A 20,444-nucleotide genomic window follows, 5' to 3' on the forward strand; every position below is an offset into this window, starting at 1 on the left:
CGCAGAGTGAACGGGGCCTTTCTTACCAGTCATCGCTGCCGAGCGAGGACAGTGCCTCCTGCAAGGACTGCTGTGGGTCTGCAGAGGCCGTGTCCTTCTGCCCAGTCCCACGGTGTGGCTGCTCTCGGCGCTGGGCACCAGCGGCCGTCTGCGAGGTCACTGTAAGGACAGGGTCGGCCATGGGCGCTGCAGCCCCGGGCAGGGCACCCCGCCATGGAGCGGCCTGCAGCCATCTCCCAGCCAGGGCTCCCTGGGCACACACGGGCACTGGGGCAGAGGCTTCCCTGCTGCCTGGCGCCTTGGGCTCCTTGCTTTCCCCCAGCCTTCCCGGCTGGGCACAGCTCCAGGCTGAACCTGACCATGGCCCCGCAGCGCCAGCTCCCCAGTGCCACAGGGGCCACAGCCAGCGGCAGGTTCCTGCGGCCGCAGAGCTCCCGCTCCCTGCCAGACAGGGCCGGCAGCAGGGCTGGCCAGCCAGGAGGGAGCCCCTCAGGTGCCTCTCTTGTCTCAGCGCCCTGATTTCCCCCAGCCTGGGGATGGGGCACTCTGCAACTCCCTGAGGAGAAACCTGCAGCTGCCTGGCCACAGCACCGAGCCAAGGCTGAACAGCCCAGCCCTGCTGGGCCCGGCTCAATCCCCACGGAGCAGCTGCCAGGGAACAGCCACACCTGACCCTTCCCACCTGACAGCGCCTCTGCCTCCACTGACCTCAAATATCATAGACAGCAGCCAGCTGAGTGCACATACATCTTGGCCTGCTATTGGGAAGGGATTACTTTATGGATTTTGTTCTTTCCAAACATCATGAATCTTTACTCTTTCAGAGCTACACACTGGCTGTATTTCAAAGATGCTGAGGTGAAATTTATTTGCCATCTAATGGACATGTTTGCAAACTCAGCCGTTTCTAAGCTTTCTCTTGTGGAAAAATGCAATTTCCAGACTAGACAGTTGATAAAAAAACCTTCCAAATGCACTCTGAGGATAAGAATATTCAAATACAGATCCACATTGCTGGCAGATGAACTCTCTCATTAATCAGTTGACCTGGGTTTGCCTTAATTGAATTTTTTGGAAAGAAATTTACAAGGTGTGAGAAAAATCAGATGATAAATGCATTTCTCATGAAACCCATTTGTCATCAAAACCACTGTCAATCAAAAATTTCATGTTGTGCACTCAAAAGATCATTTTCTAATGTGTAGATGAAAACATTTGCGCTGTCTAAAATGATGGAGTATATTCTGTGCAATATTCTGTGGAGTATTGCACAGAATCCAGATGAACTGCTCTAGACTCTGTAGGGATGTTTTTGTGCTCCCTTGCATGTTCTCACAAAGTATGGAGGAATGATAATATCAAAAATATTCAAACGGGATCTATTCTGGATGTCACTGAGGTACCCCAGCTACTGACACCAGTGATGGCACTGCAGAAGTATGTAGACACACACATCTAGATTCACTATGGATGGAGAGCCACGTCAGGCTAGTTCTGCTCAATCCTGAACATGGAAGCAGCATCACTAGAAAAGAGCATTCCAAGTATCATTTCTAGCTCCCTTCTTCTTATCTCACCCTACTTGGGATCGCAGCACAGGCAGGCTACCCACAAAGGAGAGACAGGAGCCACTAGGGACTATCTGCTGAGTGTTTCCTGCAGGCAGCCAACAGCCTGGGAGCAGCAGGCAGCCCCTGTGCCTGTCACTGCTGCACACGGCCGCTGTATTTGCTGGGTGGCACAGGAGGCACTGCTTGTTCCCTCTTGGCATTGCAGCCCGTGGGATGGTGGCAGCGAGGAGCCATCGGGCACTTCTGGGAGCAGCAGCACGACTGCACTGAGCCGCTGACGGCCGTGCAGAGACAGCCTTTGCTGGGAGAGCAGAAAAGCTGGCTGCAGAACTGGACAGCAGGACAGGCAGAGGGCCCAGATGGTGAGTGCACAACTGATCATGGTGGTTCTTGTAGGTGCACGGTGAGCACACCCTGGCAGACTGCCCTGCAGCTCATCCCTGCAGTCACAGCAGCCTCCTGGCACCAGTGCTCTAGTTTGGACTATCAGGATGGGCAAAAGCCAGAGATCAGGCCATTACACTACTTTATTCAGCTCAGCTTTCCAATGGATCTTTAAGAACCAACTGCTCCAGTACTACCAAGCTGGAGTAACTCAGAAGTAGATTTGCTGTTCATTCTCAGGACAGGCTATGGAGCCAAGATCCCAGCTGTGCTGGCTGAGGCAGGAGGCAGTTTGTGCTCCTTGTGCAAGGAAAAACCCATGCCGGAAAAAGCTGTCATGGAGCAGGCTTACCTGCGGAGTTGTGTGGGAAGCTGCCAACCCCGTGGATGATGGGCATGTTGGGCAGTAAGGGCACGTTGTCCTGCTTCCTCAAGACCTTCTCCTTCAAGCTACTACCAGGGTGGTTTCTCTGCACTCCAGAAGCTGTGCCGTCAACAGGTGGTAGGCTAAAGCCTGCAGGGACCAAAGAGGAGCTTGTAGGTGGAGGGTGCTGGACAGGGTGATGATGGAAAGCACCAAAAAACTTGCCAGAGCTGGAGAACATCTCTTTATTATCCTGAAGAACTTCAAGTGTAACAATGGTATACCACTCTATCCCAAGTATAACACTAACATGGGACAATGATCACAAAATCCTAGAAGAGTTTGGGTTGGAAGGCAACTTTAAGCACCACCTAGTCCAGTCCCTATGAGCAGGGACATCTTCATCTAGATCAGACTCCTCAGAGCCCCACGTAAACTGGCCTTGAACACCTTCAAGGATGGACCAACAACAGCTTCCCTGGGCAAACCCTTCCAGCTTTTCATCCCTTTCATTATAAAAAAAATTCTCCTGAATATCTAATCTAAGTCTATCTTCCTCTAGCTTAAAACCAAACTGCAGTCATGCTTCCCCTAAGAAACAAGGAAAACCAGTATTGCTTTGCTTTTGTTCTCCTGTTTCAGAGGCTCTCAGGGGAAGTTACCAAAAGAGAGTGCAGATAACCTTGCGTGATGCCCTCGGGCTGAGTGCTGCCTCCTGAGGGCCCTGCTGCCGCCCTCGGGGCAGCGCTCACAGCCCTGCAGTCAGAGCCCCTCAGGCGGGATTCAGGGAATGCTGTTGCTCCTGGGGCTGCAACAGAAGTGCTGGCTGGGGCTTCAGCACAACTCTACAGCACCAGCTCCTCAGCAGGGAGTGGTCAGAGCAGGATCTCTGGTGTTTTCATTAGAAGGAGTTGGATTTTCTTGCTTCCAGGTTGCACCCTGGTTGAAAAGCATTCTTTTGGGCTCACCTTCCCTGGAGGCTGCTCTGCAGGAGAGAGTCTGAAGCCCCAGTGTACTTTGCAAGACAGAATTTTCTCCTCTGAAAGACTTTAGAGGTGAATGTGGAAAGCTGATATTCTGTCACTGACTCAGTGAGGCCATGGGCAAGACACTTCATGCCTCTGTATTTTTCTTTGGGAAATGGAAATCAATCGTATGCAAGCTTCCACTCAGATGCAACTGGAACAGTCCCCCAGTCTGCAACACTGTGCAAAGGGCAAGCAAGTGGTCAAAAAGGACCACCACAAGTGTAGCCACCACTTACTTGTTTCAGCTGCATCCCCGGGCTCAACTGTCTCAGGAAGAAGCTGCAAGGATGTTTTCTTTTGTCTCCTTTTCTTCATCTCTGTCTCCAAAAGCTCTATGTCCTTCTGCTCTAAGTTCTTCTGAGCCAACATGTACAATGCAGCACGGATCTAGGTGCAATGGAAATACATCATAAACTGTAAGCAGAGACACACAAACCAGACACAACAGCTCATCTCGAGCACAGAGTCCATAGATTGCCACAGGCTTCACTGCAGCTCCATACACATTCCAATAGTTTCAGAGGAATGGCTCCCATCCTCAACCTGGCAGTTACACACAGTGAGGAGGAACACTTCAGTGCCACAGCCTACACTGCTCCAACTGCAACTTCTGTCAGCAGCCCTGCTTGAAGCATGAAAGTCATAGGAGTGCTGCAAGACAGATGAAGAGCTCACATGGCAGTGAGCAGGCAGTTCAGTTCCTACAGGCCATGGCAGGAGAATAAAAACCATGTGCAACACCCAGCAAGGAGGGGTAATGAGCTGCTGCTTAACACTCATGGCCAGGAATTGCAGCTGTTTCTCCCTTCCTGCCTTCTGAAGGACTCAGCTCTGAAGGACTCTGAAGGACTTGGTCTCTGAGACCAAAAAGAGGAGTCACATGAAAACAAGTTGCAGAAACGTTGATGGTAATGAGCAGAAAACTTGAGAACGAGAGGCCTGTGAAATACAGCCAGAAATGTAATCAGGAAAGATCAAACTCTCCCCTTTTATTTTGCAGCCTTGCTTACACCCAACATTAGAATCTTTGCTTCTCTGCTTCTGAGGATGCACTTTGCCTACAAGCACTGACGTGTAGCTTGCTCTGTCATTCAGAACTTCTCTGAAACAGCCTTTGCACATAAAGAATGCTTCTGGCATTACTTTAGCACCATCTCCAAACCAGGGACCTTGGCACCGCTGGAAACAGCCAAGCAATTGCTCTGTAGCTGTCCAATAGATTCCCAAGGGAATCCCCATGCCCCAGGAGTGGAAGATGATGATTTTCAGTGACATTTTGGGCCAAGCACTAAACAGGCCCTGGAAAGGAAGTCTGCTCATCCCTGTCCTTATCCCTTACCTTTTCAAAGCCGTCCCTCAGGTCTTTGTCCCTCGTAAGACCAGGACTGCTGGGATGATCCATCTCCTTGGCCTGGCTCAGTGGGAGGCCTGGTAATGGAAGCAAAGGTTGGTGTAAATCTCTGGAAGACTTCAAGCCCCCAAAAACACCATGCTGGGCAACAGGCAAGACAGGTTCCAGACTGCAGAGTCCTCAGAAGACACAGAGATTGTGACTGAGAGCAGCAAGGTACGATGCCCAGACCCTCTGCCAAGGGATGGGCTACTGGCAGCAGCCATGACATTACTCTGTTGGCCAGCAGACTGAAACCTGCTGCAGGACAAAAGCCTCAGCCCCTGGATGCTGGAGAGCCTCAGTGTCTGATAGAGAGGAGCAGAGATGGAGATTGATCTTGACAGAGATTCTCATCTGCCCTTATTCATGCTGATTTTAGTAAACATCTTCTTTCCAGTTCCTAAAAGTCCTGGCTTCTCATACCTGTATGCATTTAGATCAACATTTTCTTCCCTTTGTTGGAATATTTCATAGGACATTCAAAGCAAATCCTAGGCTTGCAGGAGGGATGCCCAAATGTGAACTGTGTTCTTGACACTAGATAATTTGTTTTCCCCAAGGATTTTCATTCTAAACTGTATGAGATTGGGCCACTTTCAGGCCAGCCTGACTAAAGGCAGATTTTTTAAATGCAAGTAGCTCATTCTGGAATACTCTCCAACAGAGCTGCTAAAATTTGGAGAACTAATCCTTCTATGCAACTGCTTCACAGAGGATAAAATCAAATTGCAGCACAGTAGAAAAGAACCAATGTTTTAAATCAGAATTTTTGCCCTTGGAAAATGGTCAACTTAACAACAAAGGAGAGTTAGATAATGGGCTTTGAGGAAGGAGGGCAATTCTGGATGGAAGGCAAGGCCTTGGAAGGTAAGAGCATCTGGGAAGTTGGCAGGGAAACTACAGATCCCAGAGTAACTCTTCTGGGGCCATGACAGTCAGTCAGGCCTGCAAAGTGGACACACAAAGTTTAACAGAGGCAGCAATGCAAACCTAAAGCATCTGGAGCTCCGTATTTCATGGGACTCATTTCCTGCCAGTTTCTAAACAGCTGCACAGGGAAACATGCTCCTGCCAGCAGACACTTGAGGCAGGCCAGGGGAAAACCCTGACCCGCTTCCACAGGTCTGCCACAGGAACAGCCTGGCCTCTGGGCTGCCCTGGGACAGCAGGGAGCCCAGAGCCCTGTGCTTTCCAGGAGTGGCTCAGCTGCACCTGCACCCTCCTGCTCCTCTCCTGCCCCACAGCTGAGCAGCCCTATGCTCGAGGGGCACGGGGAGCACAGCTCATTGCAGGGGCACACGCAGGGCTCAGCTGTTCCCTGGCAATGTGCACAGGCTCTCTGGGCTGCCACAGGACCCTTCCTCGCACCAGAGATCGGCCCAGCTCCCCCTCACCTCTGTGTGAGGCTGAGCCATGCTCGGGCTCCCCCTTGTCCTCCCCGGCAGTGACCCTGGGGCCAGCGCTGCTCTGCTGCTTCTGCTGAGGCTCCTGGGCCAAGGCGCCCTGAGCCGGCCGGGGGCCGAGACCTCCATTGCCAAGGCCGGGCTTGGGCACACGACTCTCCAAGCCAAACAGGTCAGCGAGTTTCCTTGGGAGCAGAGGCATCCCAGGTCCCAGCTTACAGCAAGAGCTCTTTCCCTTCTTCCTCTGGGCTTTTCTTGTAGCCTCAGAAGAAGCTGTAATTCAGGTACAAGAGAAGAAGTGAGTTCATTGAACTCACCCCTTTACAATCCACCCATCTAATGGGTGAGGACTTCAAAGTGTATTTTAGTAACTGAAAACATTGGTTGGTTTTTTATTTTTCAGGAAACTAGGATCCATAAAATTTCTCTGAACAATATGGAGCCGGCAAGCCAGGAGAGGAGGGTTCTACTACTTCATGTGTTGCCCTTGCCTCCCCACTACTACAGGATCCCTTTCCTTCCAAACAGTTGGAAATTCACAGTGGTCTCTAGGAGCTGACACTGTCAAGGAAGTGATTGTTTCCAAAAGTAGTCTTCAAGGCCTTTGTTTCTGTATGTCCTACTCAATTCTAGATTGGGCTTTGCACTTTTGGGATTTTTATATCACTCTTTAGAACAAAGGAAGTGCTGGGACACAAACAATGGCACCATGTGTTAGATATAAAAGAAGTTCTGCTTTCTCCATCAGATGTTCCCAGTACTCTGTGAGCCTGTATTTGCAGGGAACAAAGCGGTCATCCAAAAGTTCTACTTTTGCTCTGCTTACTTGTTCCAGGGGTTTACTCTCTGCTTGCTTTTCAGCAGAGACACCCAAAGCCAACATAAACATGACGTGCCTCAAGACATTTCTCATCTTGGCTAATAGAGAAAATTCAAAATTTCCTTAATAGAAATAGCAGAGGGCAGGTCATTCTGAAATGCTCTCCAACAGAGCTGTGAGAACTAAGAGAAGTAATTCTTTACATGGCTTCAGAGAGGATAAATTCATATGTCAGCCAAGCAGTACGAGAGCAATACCTCTCTTAAAACTGGATTCCTTCACGCTGTAGAATACTCGGATCAATAAAAGTGAGAAAGGTAAGGTTTAATGAGATGAGGAATTTCTAGTCCAGAATTAATCCAGAAAAAATGTCACCTTATCTACTGAGCAATACTACACCCTAGAATTCCAGCTGCCTATCCGCAATTAAGGACTCATTCCAAAGGGGTTGTATCCAGGATTTGGCAGAACTAACCATGAGCAAAGGGACCAGGGGATCTGATCCCTTTTTCTGCATCAGCAGAATTATTTCTTCAAGTCTCATCTCTCCTATCATTACACGCCCAGAGATGGCAAAGGAACAACAGACGTTCACTGAGGCTTTCAACTCTAAAGCATTGGCTGACCCAGATGCACCAGAGATCACATTTTGTCTGGCACCATTCCACTCGTCAGGGATCAGGCAAGGCAGGGAGGGAGGACAAGGCAGAAGGGTTCTCCTCCCCCAGCTTCAGCCTGCAACACTGACACAGGCAGAGAGAGACGGGGGAGAGATTTGTCATCCTGAACCTGCCATAGGTGGCTTGGGGCTTGTGCTCTCAGAGGATGACAAACGCAGACCTTGCATAGGCTGCATCCATTTGGAAGAGTCCTTCTCCCTAACTGGAAGATTTATAAGGACATTCTGTCAGATGAGGTTTTCCTATCTCTGCCAATACAAAACCAGACAATGTCCATGAAGCTCCTTCAGATCTCAAAGGGTTCAGCTCAGAAATTGCCCCAAGCAAAGGTTTCCTGCTTCAAAAGCAGGAGGATGGAGTGGGAACAATTCTCATTTCTTGCTAAATGCCTTCTTTTTCCCTACTAATTGTGACACTAGAAAAGCTACAGGGAGATAAAAGGCATGTGCAGGATGGAGAGCAATGTTTCCTTATCCTGCATTGTATTTGCAGGGCCTCAAGGCACCCTCCAGCCCCTGCCACTCAACAATTCACACTGGAGGAGATTTCACTGCACGTCTGGAGCACACTCCCAGTGACTGGGCTCTGGGAGAGTCCACTGAGCCCATCAAGGAATTGAAACAAATTTAAAGAAATGTTAAAAAGAATGGGCTTTAACCAAGCTTTCCAAATGTCACCTATGAGCCAAGACTACAATGGTCATTTTAGGACAGACATGCACTGGACCTACCTGCATGTTCACAGTTCTTCTCCTTGCTTCTGCTGCTGCATGTTGGCCTGGAGAAAATGGAGGACAAAAGAACATATGAGGAGGTAAAAAGAGAATGGAGGGAATGGATGCATCATCAAAGGAGGCAAACCTTCTTAGCATGGTCACTCTGATGAAGGAGGAAATGCACCACAGAAACACAACAGGATGCAGAGCTAATTCATTGACCTTCAGCTTTCCATTGCAGAAGTCACACAGAGCTGGCCAAGCTCTGTGTGAAACATTAGCCAAGTTCAGCAGGGGAGCCAGACTGAGGTGCTCTGAAGCCCTGCCTCCTCTTCCCCACCACCAGTAGTCATTCTTCCACTTGCATCATAACTCTCAAATTCTGCTCTCTCTCCTTTTGGAGCCAGGTGGCTCCTACAGCCTCTCTGAAACAGCACAAACTGCAGGGAGCCCTGCTGTCTCCTGCAAATTATATTACACCTCCTGGCTCTTTCAACAACAAAAAGGCTTTTTCCAACCCAGCTGCTAGGGCAGGATATTCAGATTGCACTTTAAAAGTCCTACCAAAGATTTTCTATTGGAATGGTACATCTGTGTCTCTTTCTTTATTGTTAACACTCGGACAGCTACATTTTCTCACTCATATCCAAGCCAATATCTTTCCATCAGATACAGTCCTATAACACTGCTCTCACGCCTTTCTCTTTTTGATCTTAAGCCTCAATAAAAATATTAAACATCCATCGGATTATACATCTATACCCCAAAACTTATCTGGGTTCTCATTTCACAGTGGAGGCCCAGGCACAATGAATTTACACCTGATGATTACAGAAGCAGCGTCTGAATTTGCAGACACCTCTCCAGTAGCCTGTATTTGCCCACTCATGATCTTGTGGGATCAGAAGTTGACAGTCAAGGATCACAGCATTCAAAGATCTGCAGGATCCAGACCCATGCACCACCGTTCCCAAATGACACCCTGTCCTGGGTTGTCTATATGATGCTTTTATCCCCAGTCACCTGTTCTGTTTATGCTGAAAAATAAGTTTTGCACCTTTAAGACTTGTTCCAGGCATGAAATGGGGGGAGAAGAAGCATGGAGTTTGTTTTCAGAAACTGCACTCACTCCTCCACATTCCTGCTCCTGCACTGTATTGTCTGTTGACACACAGATGGCAGGACAGAGCTCTCCTTTGCTTTTATTTAGTTTTAGCTAGCCGAGGCCAAGAAGTTCCCTGGACTGAGATTTTTTTCCCTTTTCTTTGGACCTGCTCAAGCCTGCTCTGGACTGAACACCCAGATCAGCACTGGCTGCTCTCACCTTGTGGCCCAGCGGGCCAGGCCAGGGCCGCGGCACTTCCAGCAATGGAGGGACTGATAAGAGACTGAGTGAGCTGAGCTGCAGCCTGGGGGAGGATTTTCCTGAGTTTGTCTCTCTTTTGGAGTGGCAAGAAGTTTTATTGTTTAATATGGTTTAGGCTTTCTTGTTTAATGGTCTTTTCCACTTTTCTCCAAGGAGATATTTTGTCCCAAACCAGTTGGGCGAAGGGGGCAATTGAATCTGCTTCCTAGAGAAACCCCTTTGGAGGATCTCTCCCAAATTTGCCCTGAACCAGGACACACCCCAACCATTACAGAGGTAGCCAATAGCCAAGTCCAGCAGAGGACCCAGGTTGAGGTGCTCTGAAGCCCTGCCTCCTCTTCCCCACCACCACCTCTGCTCTTGGGACATTGGTGTTGGCTTTCACATTGTGCTGGACCCTCATAGATGGGCAAAATGGTGAATACTCAGAGGTTTGCCTAAATACTTGGGACACCTGACTGTGCAGTAGAACCACATGAGATGGGAAGAGGGAGGTGAACAGCACACTGCAGCAGCAGACACCTTGGCTCACCTCATCTCCTGGGACTCCTGGAATTCCAGCTGCAGAGAGCTTTGCAGAGACCCCACAGCACTGCCAAGAGGGGGACTTACTGCCTTGCGTATGGGGGGGATCAAAGGTGGTCCCAATGACCCCTTCTTCACATCCCCACCACTGGGATACAGCAAGGAAGTCTGGAAAGAGTAGAACACAGTGCTCAGATCAAGCATCCAGCCTTGCCTCCACTCATGCCTCAAGACAATTAGCCATGCATTTAACTGGGAGCTGGCAGGAAAAGTCAAATGTATGGAGCAGCTTGGCCTAGGACAGGGAAAGGTGACCTAGGGAAGGCATGTGGTGAGGGACAGCCCCTGTCACATATTTGTCACCTCTCCCCTTGTGCTCAGTTTTCTCCAAGAGTGGCTACATGCCCAGCTGGCATTCCCATGTTTGACATCAAGACATTCCTTGTTCTGAGGTGCCACTGCCTCCTCTGGCCTTTTGGATGGCATGGGAGTGGCTTTAGGTCACTCTTCTCTCCCTGCCCCTAAGGTACCCAACAGCCAGTGCTGATCTCCAGCCAAGTCGCCACAAAGCCATTCTGCAGGATGTCAAACCCTGCTTTTCTCAAGCCTCTCATTGCTTCTGCTGCTGCCCTTCCCTCCTGCAGTTCCCCAGCAGCCCTTGAGCCCCAATGCTGCTGAGCTCTCAGGGTGCTCACTGCACTCCAGCTCCCACACATCCATCTTCTCAGGCTCACTGGCATTTAGGAAGTTCAGCAGAGCTCCCTGCCCTGCTGCTCTCTGCAAGGTCTCAGCCTGCCCAAGTTCCTCCAGGGCCTCCATGGCATGGCCAGGAATGGGGGTGGAGGCAGCAGGGGCATATGCACACCCTTCCTTCATATCCCATCATTGCTGGCCCAGCTAAAGAGCCAATTTGGGACCTGATCAAACTTCAGAGGGAGGGTCAATTCCAGTCTAGGAAAAGGTCTGAGACCTCTGTTGATGGCACATAAACTGAAAATTTACCACACAGGACTTAACTTGGTCTCCTTACCTTATATCCTGTTCCCTCTGAACTCAGCTCCTGTATTTTTCTACTCTTCTCATCATAGCTGCTGCCATTTTTCCCATTCTCCTGCTCTCCGCTGCATATCTGGCTGGGCTTCGTAGAAGGAGAGCTCTTCTGAATGGGAGGCAACCGCTTGGAGGGAAGGAGCATAGAGGGACTTGCCAGGGAAAGCCTCTTGGCCAGAGGGTAGCTAGTCAGGCCTGCAAAGTGGACACACAAAGTTTAACAGAGGCAGCAATGCAAACCTAAAGCATCTGGAGCTCCGTATTTCATGGGATTCATTTCCTGCCAATTTCTAAACAGCTGCACAGGGAAACATGCTCCTGCCGGCAGACACTTGAGGCAGGCCCGGGGAAAACCCTGACCCACTTGCACAGGGCTGCCACAGGAACAGCCTGGCCTCTGGGCTGCCCTGGGACAGCAGGGAGCCCAGAGCCCTGTGCTTTCCAGGAATGGCTCAGCTGCACCTGCACCCTCCTGCTCCTCTCCCTGCCCCACAGCTCAGCAGCCCTAAGCTGCAGGGGCACTGGGAGCACAGCTCATTGCAGGGGCACACGCAGGGCACAGCTGTTCCCTGGCAATGTGCACAGGCTCTCTGGGCTGCCACAGGACCCTTCCTCGCACCAGAGATCGGCCCAGCTCCCCCTCACCTCTGTGTGAGGCTGAGCCATGCTCAGAGGGGAAGAAGTGAGTTAGCTGAACTCCCACCTTCATCCTCAACACATCTCATGGATATGGCACTCAAGGGGAATAAGTTTTAAATATAGAGAAAACTTCTTTTGTTTTATTATTAATGGAACTCGCCTGCATTTAATTCCTCTGAGCAGTATTGAGTTAGCTAGTCTGAAGGGAAAGGTGGAAGGCTCCAATGATAAAAGGGGAAAAAAGATTCCTTCTTTAGGCTGGCCTGTGAATCCACAGGAAAAACCCACACAGCTGTGACTGCTACTTCTGCAAACCACAAAGACCTCTCAGCAAGCAGGCAGGCCTTAGCAGTGTTTCTGTAGCACCGTAATACCATCCTCAGGGTTGGACCCAATCAGCAAGCAGAGGAAGAATGGGAAATTTATCTGTAGTGAGACCCAACATTGATGGCAATGAAAGCAACAGCACTTGCATCTCATGGCCATGTCCAGTCTGTGGTCAGCTGTGGCCACAGTCCCTGTCCTGGCTGACAGTACGAGTGACTTGGCTACTGTCAAAAGGAGAAAGCAGAGTAAACTAACGACAGAATGTTGTGATGCCATGGACATCCCTGCAGGATCATTTGTATCTGTCAGCCACCTACTCTGACACATAGCCAGCACTGACCATCATGGACCAGTTTTCCCTGAAATCTGGTGGGATTTTTTTCCATTTGGCTCAGGGCTTTCAGCTCCTTTCTGTCCTCACCTTTTCCTTCAGTGGTCTTTCCTTTTCCAGTAAAATCCATGTTTGAACCCGCGCTTCTGCCTCGCAGAAGTGTCTGGGTTTGGATTTGGGAACGCTCTCAGAGTAGGCAGCGACGGGAGCTTGGTACCCAGCCTTGGAACAAGGTCGGGTGACTCCAATCGCCAGTGCTGGGCACAGAGAGGCAGAGCCAGACGCGTCTCCTGCCACTGTGGCCGTGCCAACCACAACCGTCACAACCCCAGCGTGGGGCTGCCCCTTTGTGATGCGTTCACCAGTGGTTCTCTTGTTTCCATGGCTGCAAAGCCCCACCCCAACTCCATCCCTTTTCCTTCCTTTCCCTTCCAAGGGCAGCCAGCCCTAAGCCCGGCCAGGCCAGGCCTGAGGGTTTCACACTGTCCAGGTAGTAGACCCTTTCCAAAGCTACTTTTCAAGGCCTTTATTTCTGTAATTCCCACTCACTTCTGGGTTGCAGCTTGCTGATGTGGGATTTTGTTTCTTTCTCTTCACATCAAACTAAGTGGTGGGACACAAGAATGGCACCAGGTGCTGGAAGTCAAAGAAGCTTTGCACTCCCCAGTACAGGACCCCACAATTCAGTTGGCCGATCGCTGTAGGGAACAAATTCACCATCCAAACGTTCCACTTTTGCTCTGCTTCATTGTTCCAGGGGTCTATTCCATGTTTTCTTTATTGCAGAGACACCCAAATCCAACATAAACATGATCTGCCTCAAAACATTTCTGATCTTGGGCAGTTCCTGACAATTCAAAATTTTCTTCATGGAAATTGCACAATAGGCAGGTCATTCTGAAGTACTCTCCAACAGAGCGGATAAAACTAATGATGCTTGATTTCACACAGCTAAGCCTGAGCCATGGGATCCATGGGTCTGATTGTTTTTCTGCATCTGCAAAATCATTTATTCAAGCCTCCTCTCTCCTCAAAGAAGCTTTGCACTCTGCATTAGATGCCCCCAGTATTCAGTGGGCCAATGCGATCAGTGGATCTGTAGGGTGTAAATTTGCCATGCAAAATTCTCCTTCATTTATTCCCACTTTCTTTCCTGCAGACACACCTAAACCAAACATTACAACTCCGGCCTCACAACAGTTCTCGTTTGCACTGTCCCTGAAAATTCAAAACTATGCTCAGAGCACTTCCCTGTCCCCAGGGACAGGCTCCAAGGCTGGGCTCTCACCTGCACGGAATGAAGAAGAGCTGCTGCACTTGCCAGCGGCTCCAGGGTCTCACGATCAGCGCTTTGAATGCAGCTTTTGTACACACTGCCTCTCTGGGCCGAGCAGCATTCCTGGGCATCGGCAGCACCACTGCAGGCCAACATCCTCCAGGCACAGCTGCAGCAGGGAGATTGCAGCAAGTCCTGGCTGAAGGAGTCTCCAGTCCTGCTGCAGCTCTTCATCTGCGGCAGAATCATCTTGCACTGCTGTGGGGGGAGCAAAGGGGGTGACGGCTCTTTGCAGGTGAGGGTCTCCTCCATGTGCTGCTGCTCCCTGGGCTGACATGGCTGCTGGTGCCCTCCCCACAGCTGTACCAGGAACCTGTCTGGGAAAATAACACTGCCAGTGCCAGTGACAGCCACCGATCCCTGCCATGGCCCTGCCCACAGGGTGTCCTGCCTACCAAACTGCTCCAGTCAGGTGGTGTCAGACACCATCAGAATACATTCAAACCATGCATTTTCCACATTCTGTCAAAATCATGGCCATGCAGTCCTCATGCTGGAGGCAGACTGCTGTTGGCAGAATCAGGGAAGCCGCAGCAGCTGCTCTCCCCATGGCTGGATGGCCATGGCAGCAGAGGAAGTCTCTCACTGTGCCAACTGCTGTGGGACCCAGTGCTTTGGACATGTTCCCACTGAACTCAGGCTGCTGCTACAGCAGCATCATGCCTTCACACATTTGATAACAAAGAGCTGGAAAGGCACACAGGAATTGCCCCAAGAGCTACAAGAAAATAAAAGGGGGAAGGGGGCCAGTGAGTTAGAATAGTTCACTCCTTTGTAATACAAGCATACCTGGATTTAAGCAGGGACACTGGGCTAATCACACTGGGGATTGGTTTGCAAGCCTTGTCTCTAGCAATTCCCACCACTCTGCAAGCATTTTTCTGTAGAAAGCGGTAGATAAGATTTTACAGCACATCCATGAGCAAGTCTAAGCTGGAACTCAAAGTACAAGACAAATACTCCTAAATCAACCACCCATGGGGAATGAAGAAGAAAAGCAGACGAAACAAGTGCCATTGCAGCTGAATTTCCTACATTTATCCCATGCTCAAACCTTTCTCTACAAAAGCACCTCAATTCAAACACACAGCTTAAGAGCAAGGAATTAAAGTGTTTTGAGAGCATTTATAGCCTGATTCCTCTTACTTTCAAGGAAAGGTAGATGCTAAATTCCTTAAAGACACAAATGGGGGTCTATTTGAGACCATATCCTTCAAAAGCAGGAATGGAGGTTTAGAATTGCAGAACCACTTCCATTGGAAAAGACCTTTAAGATCACAGAGTCCTCCCAATAACCTGAGACCACTAACACTGCCAAGGCCACCACAAAAGCATATCCCAGGAAATGTCATGAGATGGGACATCCTTCTTGTCTCCTTTGTCTCTCCAGGAGCCCCTTGGAAAGAGAAATGCCCACACGGGCATAACCTGACTGCTTCCCAGCCAGCCTTTCCCTCGCTCCCGGGTCTCATTTGCTCCGCAGGATTGACCAGCTCGCTCAGCTCAGAGAAGCTCTCAGAGGAGAAAATGCTGCCTGCCGTGGGGCTACCTGATCCCTGTCTCCCCTTGATTCCATTTGTCCCGCTCCCTGCCCCATCCAAGAGACCGAAGGATCCCGCACAACCCCACGGTCCTGCAGCAGATCCCGGCACGTTCCCTGCTCCGCTCCTTGGTGCCCTGGGAGGCTCCAGAGCCCTCCCTGTGTGCGGGACAGCGGCTGCAGCACTGCTGCACCCGCGGGCGAGCAGTGCCCAGGAGCAGCTGCGCCAGCTCCGAGCCTGAAGCGAATCCTCAGTACACACAAATGACAGCTGGCACTTCAGGGGCTGGCAGGAGAAGCTAAACCCATCTGCTCGCTGCCCTTTCTAGCCATGGCCACACTGATGAAATTGGTAGAGTTGCCCCTGCCCAAGAAGCTCTCAGGTGGAATATAGGAACAAAATCTACACTTTTCTGAGGTGCTAGATGCCACTGCCTCAGGTTTTCCTTCCAATTTCTCATGGGTTTGGACTATTGTTACCATTTCAACACTTTCTGTGCATCCCTGTGAGTGAGTATGCACCACGACCGTCTCCCTCAAAGCCTGGAGCTACTGCCAAAGCAGAACTTGCTCGTGCTATTTTCTCCTGGTTATTTCATAATCCCATCCAGACTCTGAAAGCAACACCCTACTGTAGGGAAAAGATTGACCTTGGAATCCTAGGGCACTTTCTGGCTGGGTGTTTTAATCTGCTTTTCCACAGCCATGGGCTGAGCTTGGTGAGGCCAAGGCCTGGGGCCCTCGAGATGGCCCCAGGGAGCCCCCGGGGCAGGGGCGAGGAGCGGCACCGAGGGGGCACATGGGGCATTTCCCCTGAGCGGGCGGGCGGGCGGAGGGGACAGGAGCCCTGGGGAGAAGGGCAGGCACAAGGGCCCGGCTCTCTGCAGGGCGGGCGTCCACTCGCCAAGTGCTGCTCCCGGAGCCGCTGTCAGGGCCGTGTCTCCTCCCTGCCTGACACTGCACCTGCAGGGCTGCATCGGCTCTGCCGTGATCCCAGCACGTGGACATGCTGCAGCAGGTGCCAGGGAGGGACACCGAGATGATGCGAGGGCTGCAGCTCCTCTCCTGCAAGGAAAGGCTGAGACAGCTCAGCTTCTTCAGCCTGGGAAGGGGACTTAGGCTTGATCCAACTGGGGCCTTCCAGTACCTGAGGGCAACCTACAAGGAAGCTGGACAGGGACTTTGTACAAGGGCAGGCAGGGACAGGACAAGAGAGCATGGATCTAAATGGAAAGACAGTCAGTTTAGGTAGGGATTCAGAAAAAAGGCTCTCCAGGAACAGGTTGCCCAGTGAAGGTGTGGATGTCCCGTCCTTGACAGTGTTCAAGGCCAGGCTGAATGGAGCTCTAGACAAGCCAGGCTAGTGCAAGGGGTCCCCAGCCACAGCAGGGTCTAAGAGGGTCTAAGAACAGAGATCTCTTCTCTTTCTTTGAGGACAGGGGGCACAACCACAAACCCCCTAACTTTTTCCTCTGTTTGCTCTATTTCCGTCTTTTCCTAGCTGAAGCAGGTCTCTTGGCTCACTGGCATCTTCCTAAAATACAGTCTCTCTTGGAGGAGAAGATTGATTCAGTCGGTGGCTACAAAGGAAAAGGTCTAGCTAAAAGCCACTCCTTGTCCCCTCCCATCTAAAATTTCTCCTTCTAACATCCCAGGGTCCAAGGTGTCCCTCTTCCTCTCTTTTCAAACCGAGGAGGGGAAAAAAAAATTCACAAAGCTTTAATTTCTCAAGGAAGGGTTAAAAGTCCCGACTCCCTGGCTGGCTCTCTGCCCAGGCTCCAGCTCCCACAGTGGCTGGGCACCTTGTGGCCCCCCGTTCTTCTCCTCCCTTGAGGTGAAATTGCTGACAAGCCACCACTGCCAAGAGACTCTTGGGGAGGGAACGGAGACATCCTAGATTTTCTCCACCCTTCCATCTGCAGGGGGTTCCAGTCCCCTCCACCCTTTAGACTACCTCAGTCAGGCCATGGGCCTTCCCCTACCTCACCCAGCCATGGGCCGGGCAGGGGAGAGGCTGCACCGCGCGCTGACCAGAACCAAAGAGAGCAAGTTCTCCTGGGAATTCTGATTTTAACCCCTCTGTGTTCTCAGAGGCGTGTCCACCTTCAATTGGTCAATATCCAAATTGACCTCTTCCTTCCGGAAAAAATTCTTTTTCTGTGTCAAACCACGACATGGTGGCACTCCAAGAAAACCCCGGAGCGTTTCCCTGTGGCCGTGGCATGGAGGAGAGAGTGCAGCCAAGGAGATCCTTCCGCTGGTGCCCGGTGAGCTGTGGAGTGAGCGGCTCAGTGCTCCTCATCCTGTTGGAGAAGCAGTGGCACTGCAGTGAAGGTGCCATGGACTGGAACAGGGGAAACATCCCCCTGCAGCTCAGTGGCATCGTGATGTCTCTGCAAGCCGAGGCACAGCTGGCGTGTTCTTCTGGAGCACCACGTGGAGCGGGGAACACCATCCTGGAGCTGGCCGCTGGTGGGGCAAAGCCAACTGGCTTTGGCTGAGGCCCCTTCCTGGAGGACACATGTAGGGAACGCTGGGCTCCAGGATGGCTTGGATGGATGGAGACGAGAGATCTCTGAAGGCTGCTTTTAGAACATAAGGCTTATTATAGAGCGTGAAAGGTCCTGCTTGGAGCTGCCAGACGCAGCACGTGGCAGGGCCTGAGGGAGTGGGAGAGGGGAGAGACAGGGGGTAGAGGGAGACAAGAGGATGCTCCAGGAGAGGGTGGAAGTTTTAAGAGAGGGGGAGTTCCAAGAGACGGGAAGTTCCAAGAGAGGGGAAGTTCCAAGAGGGCGTCTGGCTCCTCAGAGACCCCTTATCAGGGGGCTTCAAGGTGGGCTGGAACAAGACTTGGGCCAATGGAGTCACAGACACTTGATGCTTCAGGGGAGGGTTACGGGTGTGGGATGAACCATACATTTTGGGGGTTGAGATCAAACAGTCCATTTGACTTTTGGACTTATTTGTAGGTAAGGGCATAGTCCAGCCAGTAGGGAGGATTGTTTTCATCCTGGCTGCATTATCATAAATCTTTTGCCAGGCAATTATATTTATCTATATATTATCTATACATTCCCAACATCTTCCCTGTTCTGTTGAACAACTTAAGATACTAAATATCGATTTAACCACTATTTTCTGCACACTCTGAGGTATACAGGGTATTGCTACTGAAACTACACTTATTACTATTAGAATAATCAAACTTGCTTTACAGAGTTCCTTTAGCCAAGGTGCAAAGCTCAAACCATTAAATAAACTGTTCAGCTAAGATGGGTTATCCATTATTAAATCACTGATTATAGTAGAGGTGGCATTTACTTCTTTACTGAGCCAACATCCTAACTTGTTTGACTGCTTTAGTGTAATGGAAGAACTTAACTGAGGTAGCATTATCAAAACCTTCTGTAAAAGGTCCTCTAATTGAACAGGTTGAAAAGGGTCTGTTAGGGCTTGTGTCAGCTAGACAGATGGTACCAGAGCCTGCAGACTTGGCTAAAGCAACTCAGACATTTGTCTTTGGTTGACTTACAGGTAAAACTTCAATACAAAAACTAAAACAAAAGAACAAAAGCAACATGCATGCTCACAAATGACAAAACTCCATTCTTTTCTCGAGCTGTTTCTGGCAGGTCATTTCCTCTTGATGACTCTGCGCAGTTCAGGTTTGGGTGCTTGCTTCTTGGCTTGTACTTGCAGAAGCACTGCATGATGCGGGGGTGGCAGCGGGCTTCACATTCTTTGCTGGGACCCATTTGGGTCCTCTACCTGTAGAAACACAAGCAAAACCTTTTCCCCATGTTATAAGCTTGCATGGTCCTTCTATTTGTCCTGGATCTAAGGTTTTGATCAAAACTGGGGGGTGCCCCTTTATTTTTGCTTTTTTGTTGTTCAGAAAATGTCTATAAAGCAGGGGGTCAGGCTCTCCTGCAGAGCTATTTAAAAAATTGTAAACATACAGAGCCTTACTCAACCTCCTTTGAGGTGCAGCCTGATCTACTCCTCCTTTCTGTTGATTTAAAATGCGTTTTAGGGTTTGATATTTTCTTTCTATGGTACTTTTCATAAGTTGTTTAAAATAGGAAGAGGAGATGCCACCGCCATTGATCGCTTTTAGGAATTCTTTCTCATCCTGAGATGGGACAGCTGTCCATGCTCTAGGACCACCAGGTTCCTGGCTGAATACCACAGGCATGGTTCGGGGATTCAGACTGTCCTCTTTGTGACTATCACATCTGAGTCCATGCCAGTCTGTCAGTTGGAGATTATCCACACATTTCTGGGAATTTTTTAAAATCGGGGTAAGAGGGTTAGTATTTGCATGGGCAACACAGTTCCCCGTCTGTCCTTTATTTGTCAAAGCGTCTGCTACACTCCATCCTTCTCCCTCTCGCTGCATGGTTTGTGTGCCAAGCTGTGTTGTGGTACTGCTTGGACCGGGTGCAGGAGCTGCTGGTGGCTGGGGCAGAGGAGCAGGAGGAGTGGAGCCTGTCACCAGAGGCACATGGGAAGAACCGACACATGTGGAAGGATATCTTGAGAGAGGGGAAGTTCTAAGAGAGGAGAAGTTCCAAGAGGGCATTTAGCCCCTCAGAGACCCCTTATCAGGGGGCTTCAGGGTGGGCTGGAACAAGGCTCTGGCCAATGGGGTTACAGACACCTGATGTTTCAGGGGAGGGTTACAGGTGTGGGATGAACCGTACATTCTGGGGGTTGAGATGGAACAGTCCATTTGACTTTTGGACTTATTTGTAGGTAAGGGCATTGCCCAGCCAGTAGGGAGGATTGTTTTCATCCTGGCTGTATTACCGTAAATCTTTTGCCAGGCAATCATATTTATCTGTCCTTCCCAACAGACATGATCTGCACCCCGATGAAATCAAGATGAGTCCCCAGCCGGCACAGGGGTGGGGGATGCTCGTGCTTCCAGGCACGGCAGGGCTCAGCCTGGCCGTGCTCGTGCTTCCAGGAA

The 20,444-nt window shown here is 50.4% G+C and overlaps 1 protein-coding gene across 1 annotated transcript; it reads right to left on the reverse strand.

Annotated features, from left to right (window-relative positions):
* Positions 1–22: 22 nt before the first annotated feature.
* LOC146764770 (uncharacterized) lies at positions 23–11,648 on the reverse strand. Its single transcript, XM_085563632.1, has 7 exons — positions 11,280–11,648; positions 10,257–10,417; positions 8,374–8,420; positions 4,687–4,775; positions 3,584–3,734; positions 2,308–2,469; positions 23–159 (listed from the first exon to the last, which is right to left on the reverse strand). Exons 1-7 carry the CDS (start codon positions 11,442–11,444, stop codon positions 23–25), a joined length of 912 nt encoding a protein of 303 aa, XP_085419758.1. The 5' UTR covers positions 11,445–11,648.
* Between the last annotated feature and the right edge of the window lie 8,796 nt (positions 11,649–20,444).

This window comes from Lonchura striata, chromosome 31 (genome assembly GCF_050655825.1).
Source record: "Lonchura striata isolate lonStrDom1 chromosome 31, ASM5065582v1, whole genome shotgun sequence".
Classification (NCBI taxonomy): Eukaryota; Metazoa; Chordata; class Aves; order Passeriformes; family Estrildidae; genus Lonchura; species Lonchura striata.

Bases quoted from the DNA above. Each gene is read 5' to 3' on its own strand.
- LOC146764770 (XM_085563632.1), bottom strand. From the start codon at position 11,444: ATGCTCCTTCCCTCCAAGCGGTTGCCTCCCATTCAGAAGAGCTCTCCT. The intron at 4,776-8,373 runs GTAGGTCCAGTG...TTCCATTACCAG, and splicing joins GAAGAACTGTGAACATGCAG to GCCTCCCACTGAGCCAGGCC. The intron at 160-2,307 runs GTAAGCCTGCTC...CTGTCCTTACAG, and splicing joins CTTCCCACACAACTCCGCAG to TGACCTCGCAGACGGCCGCT.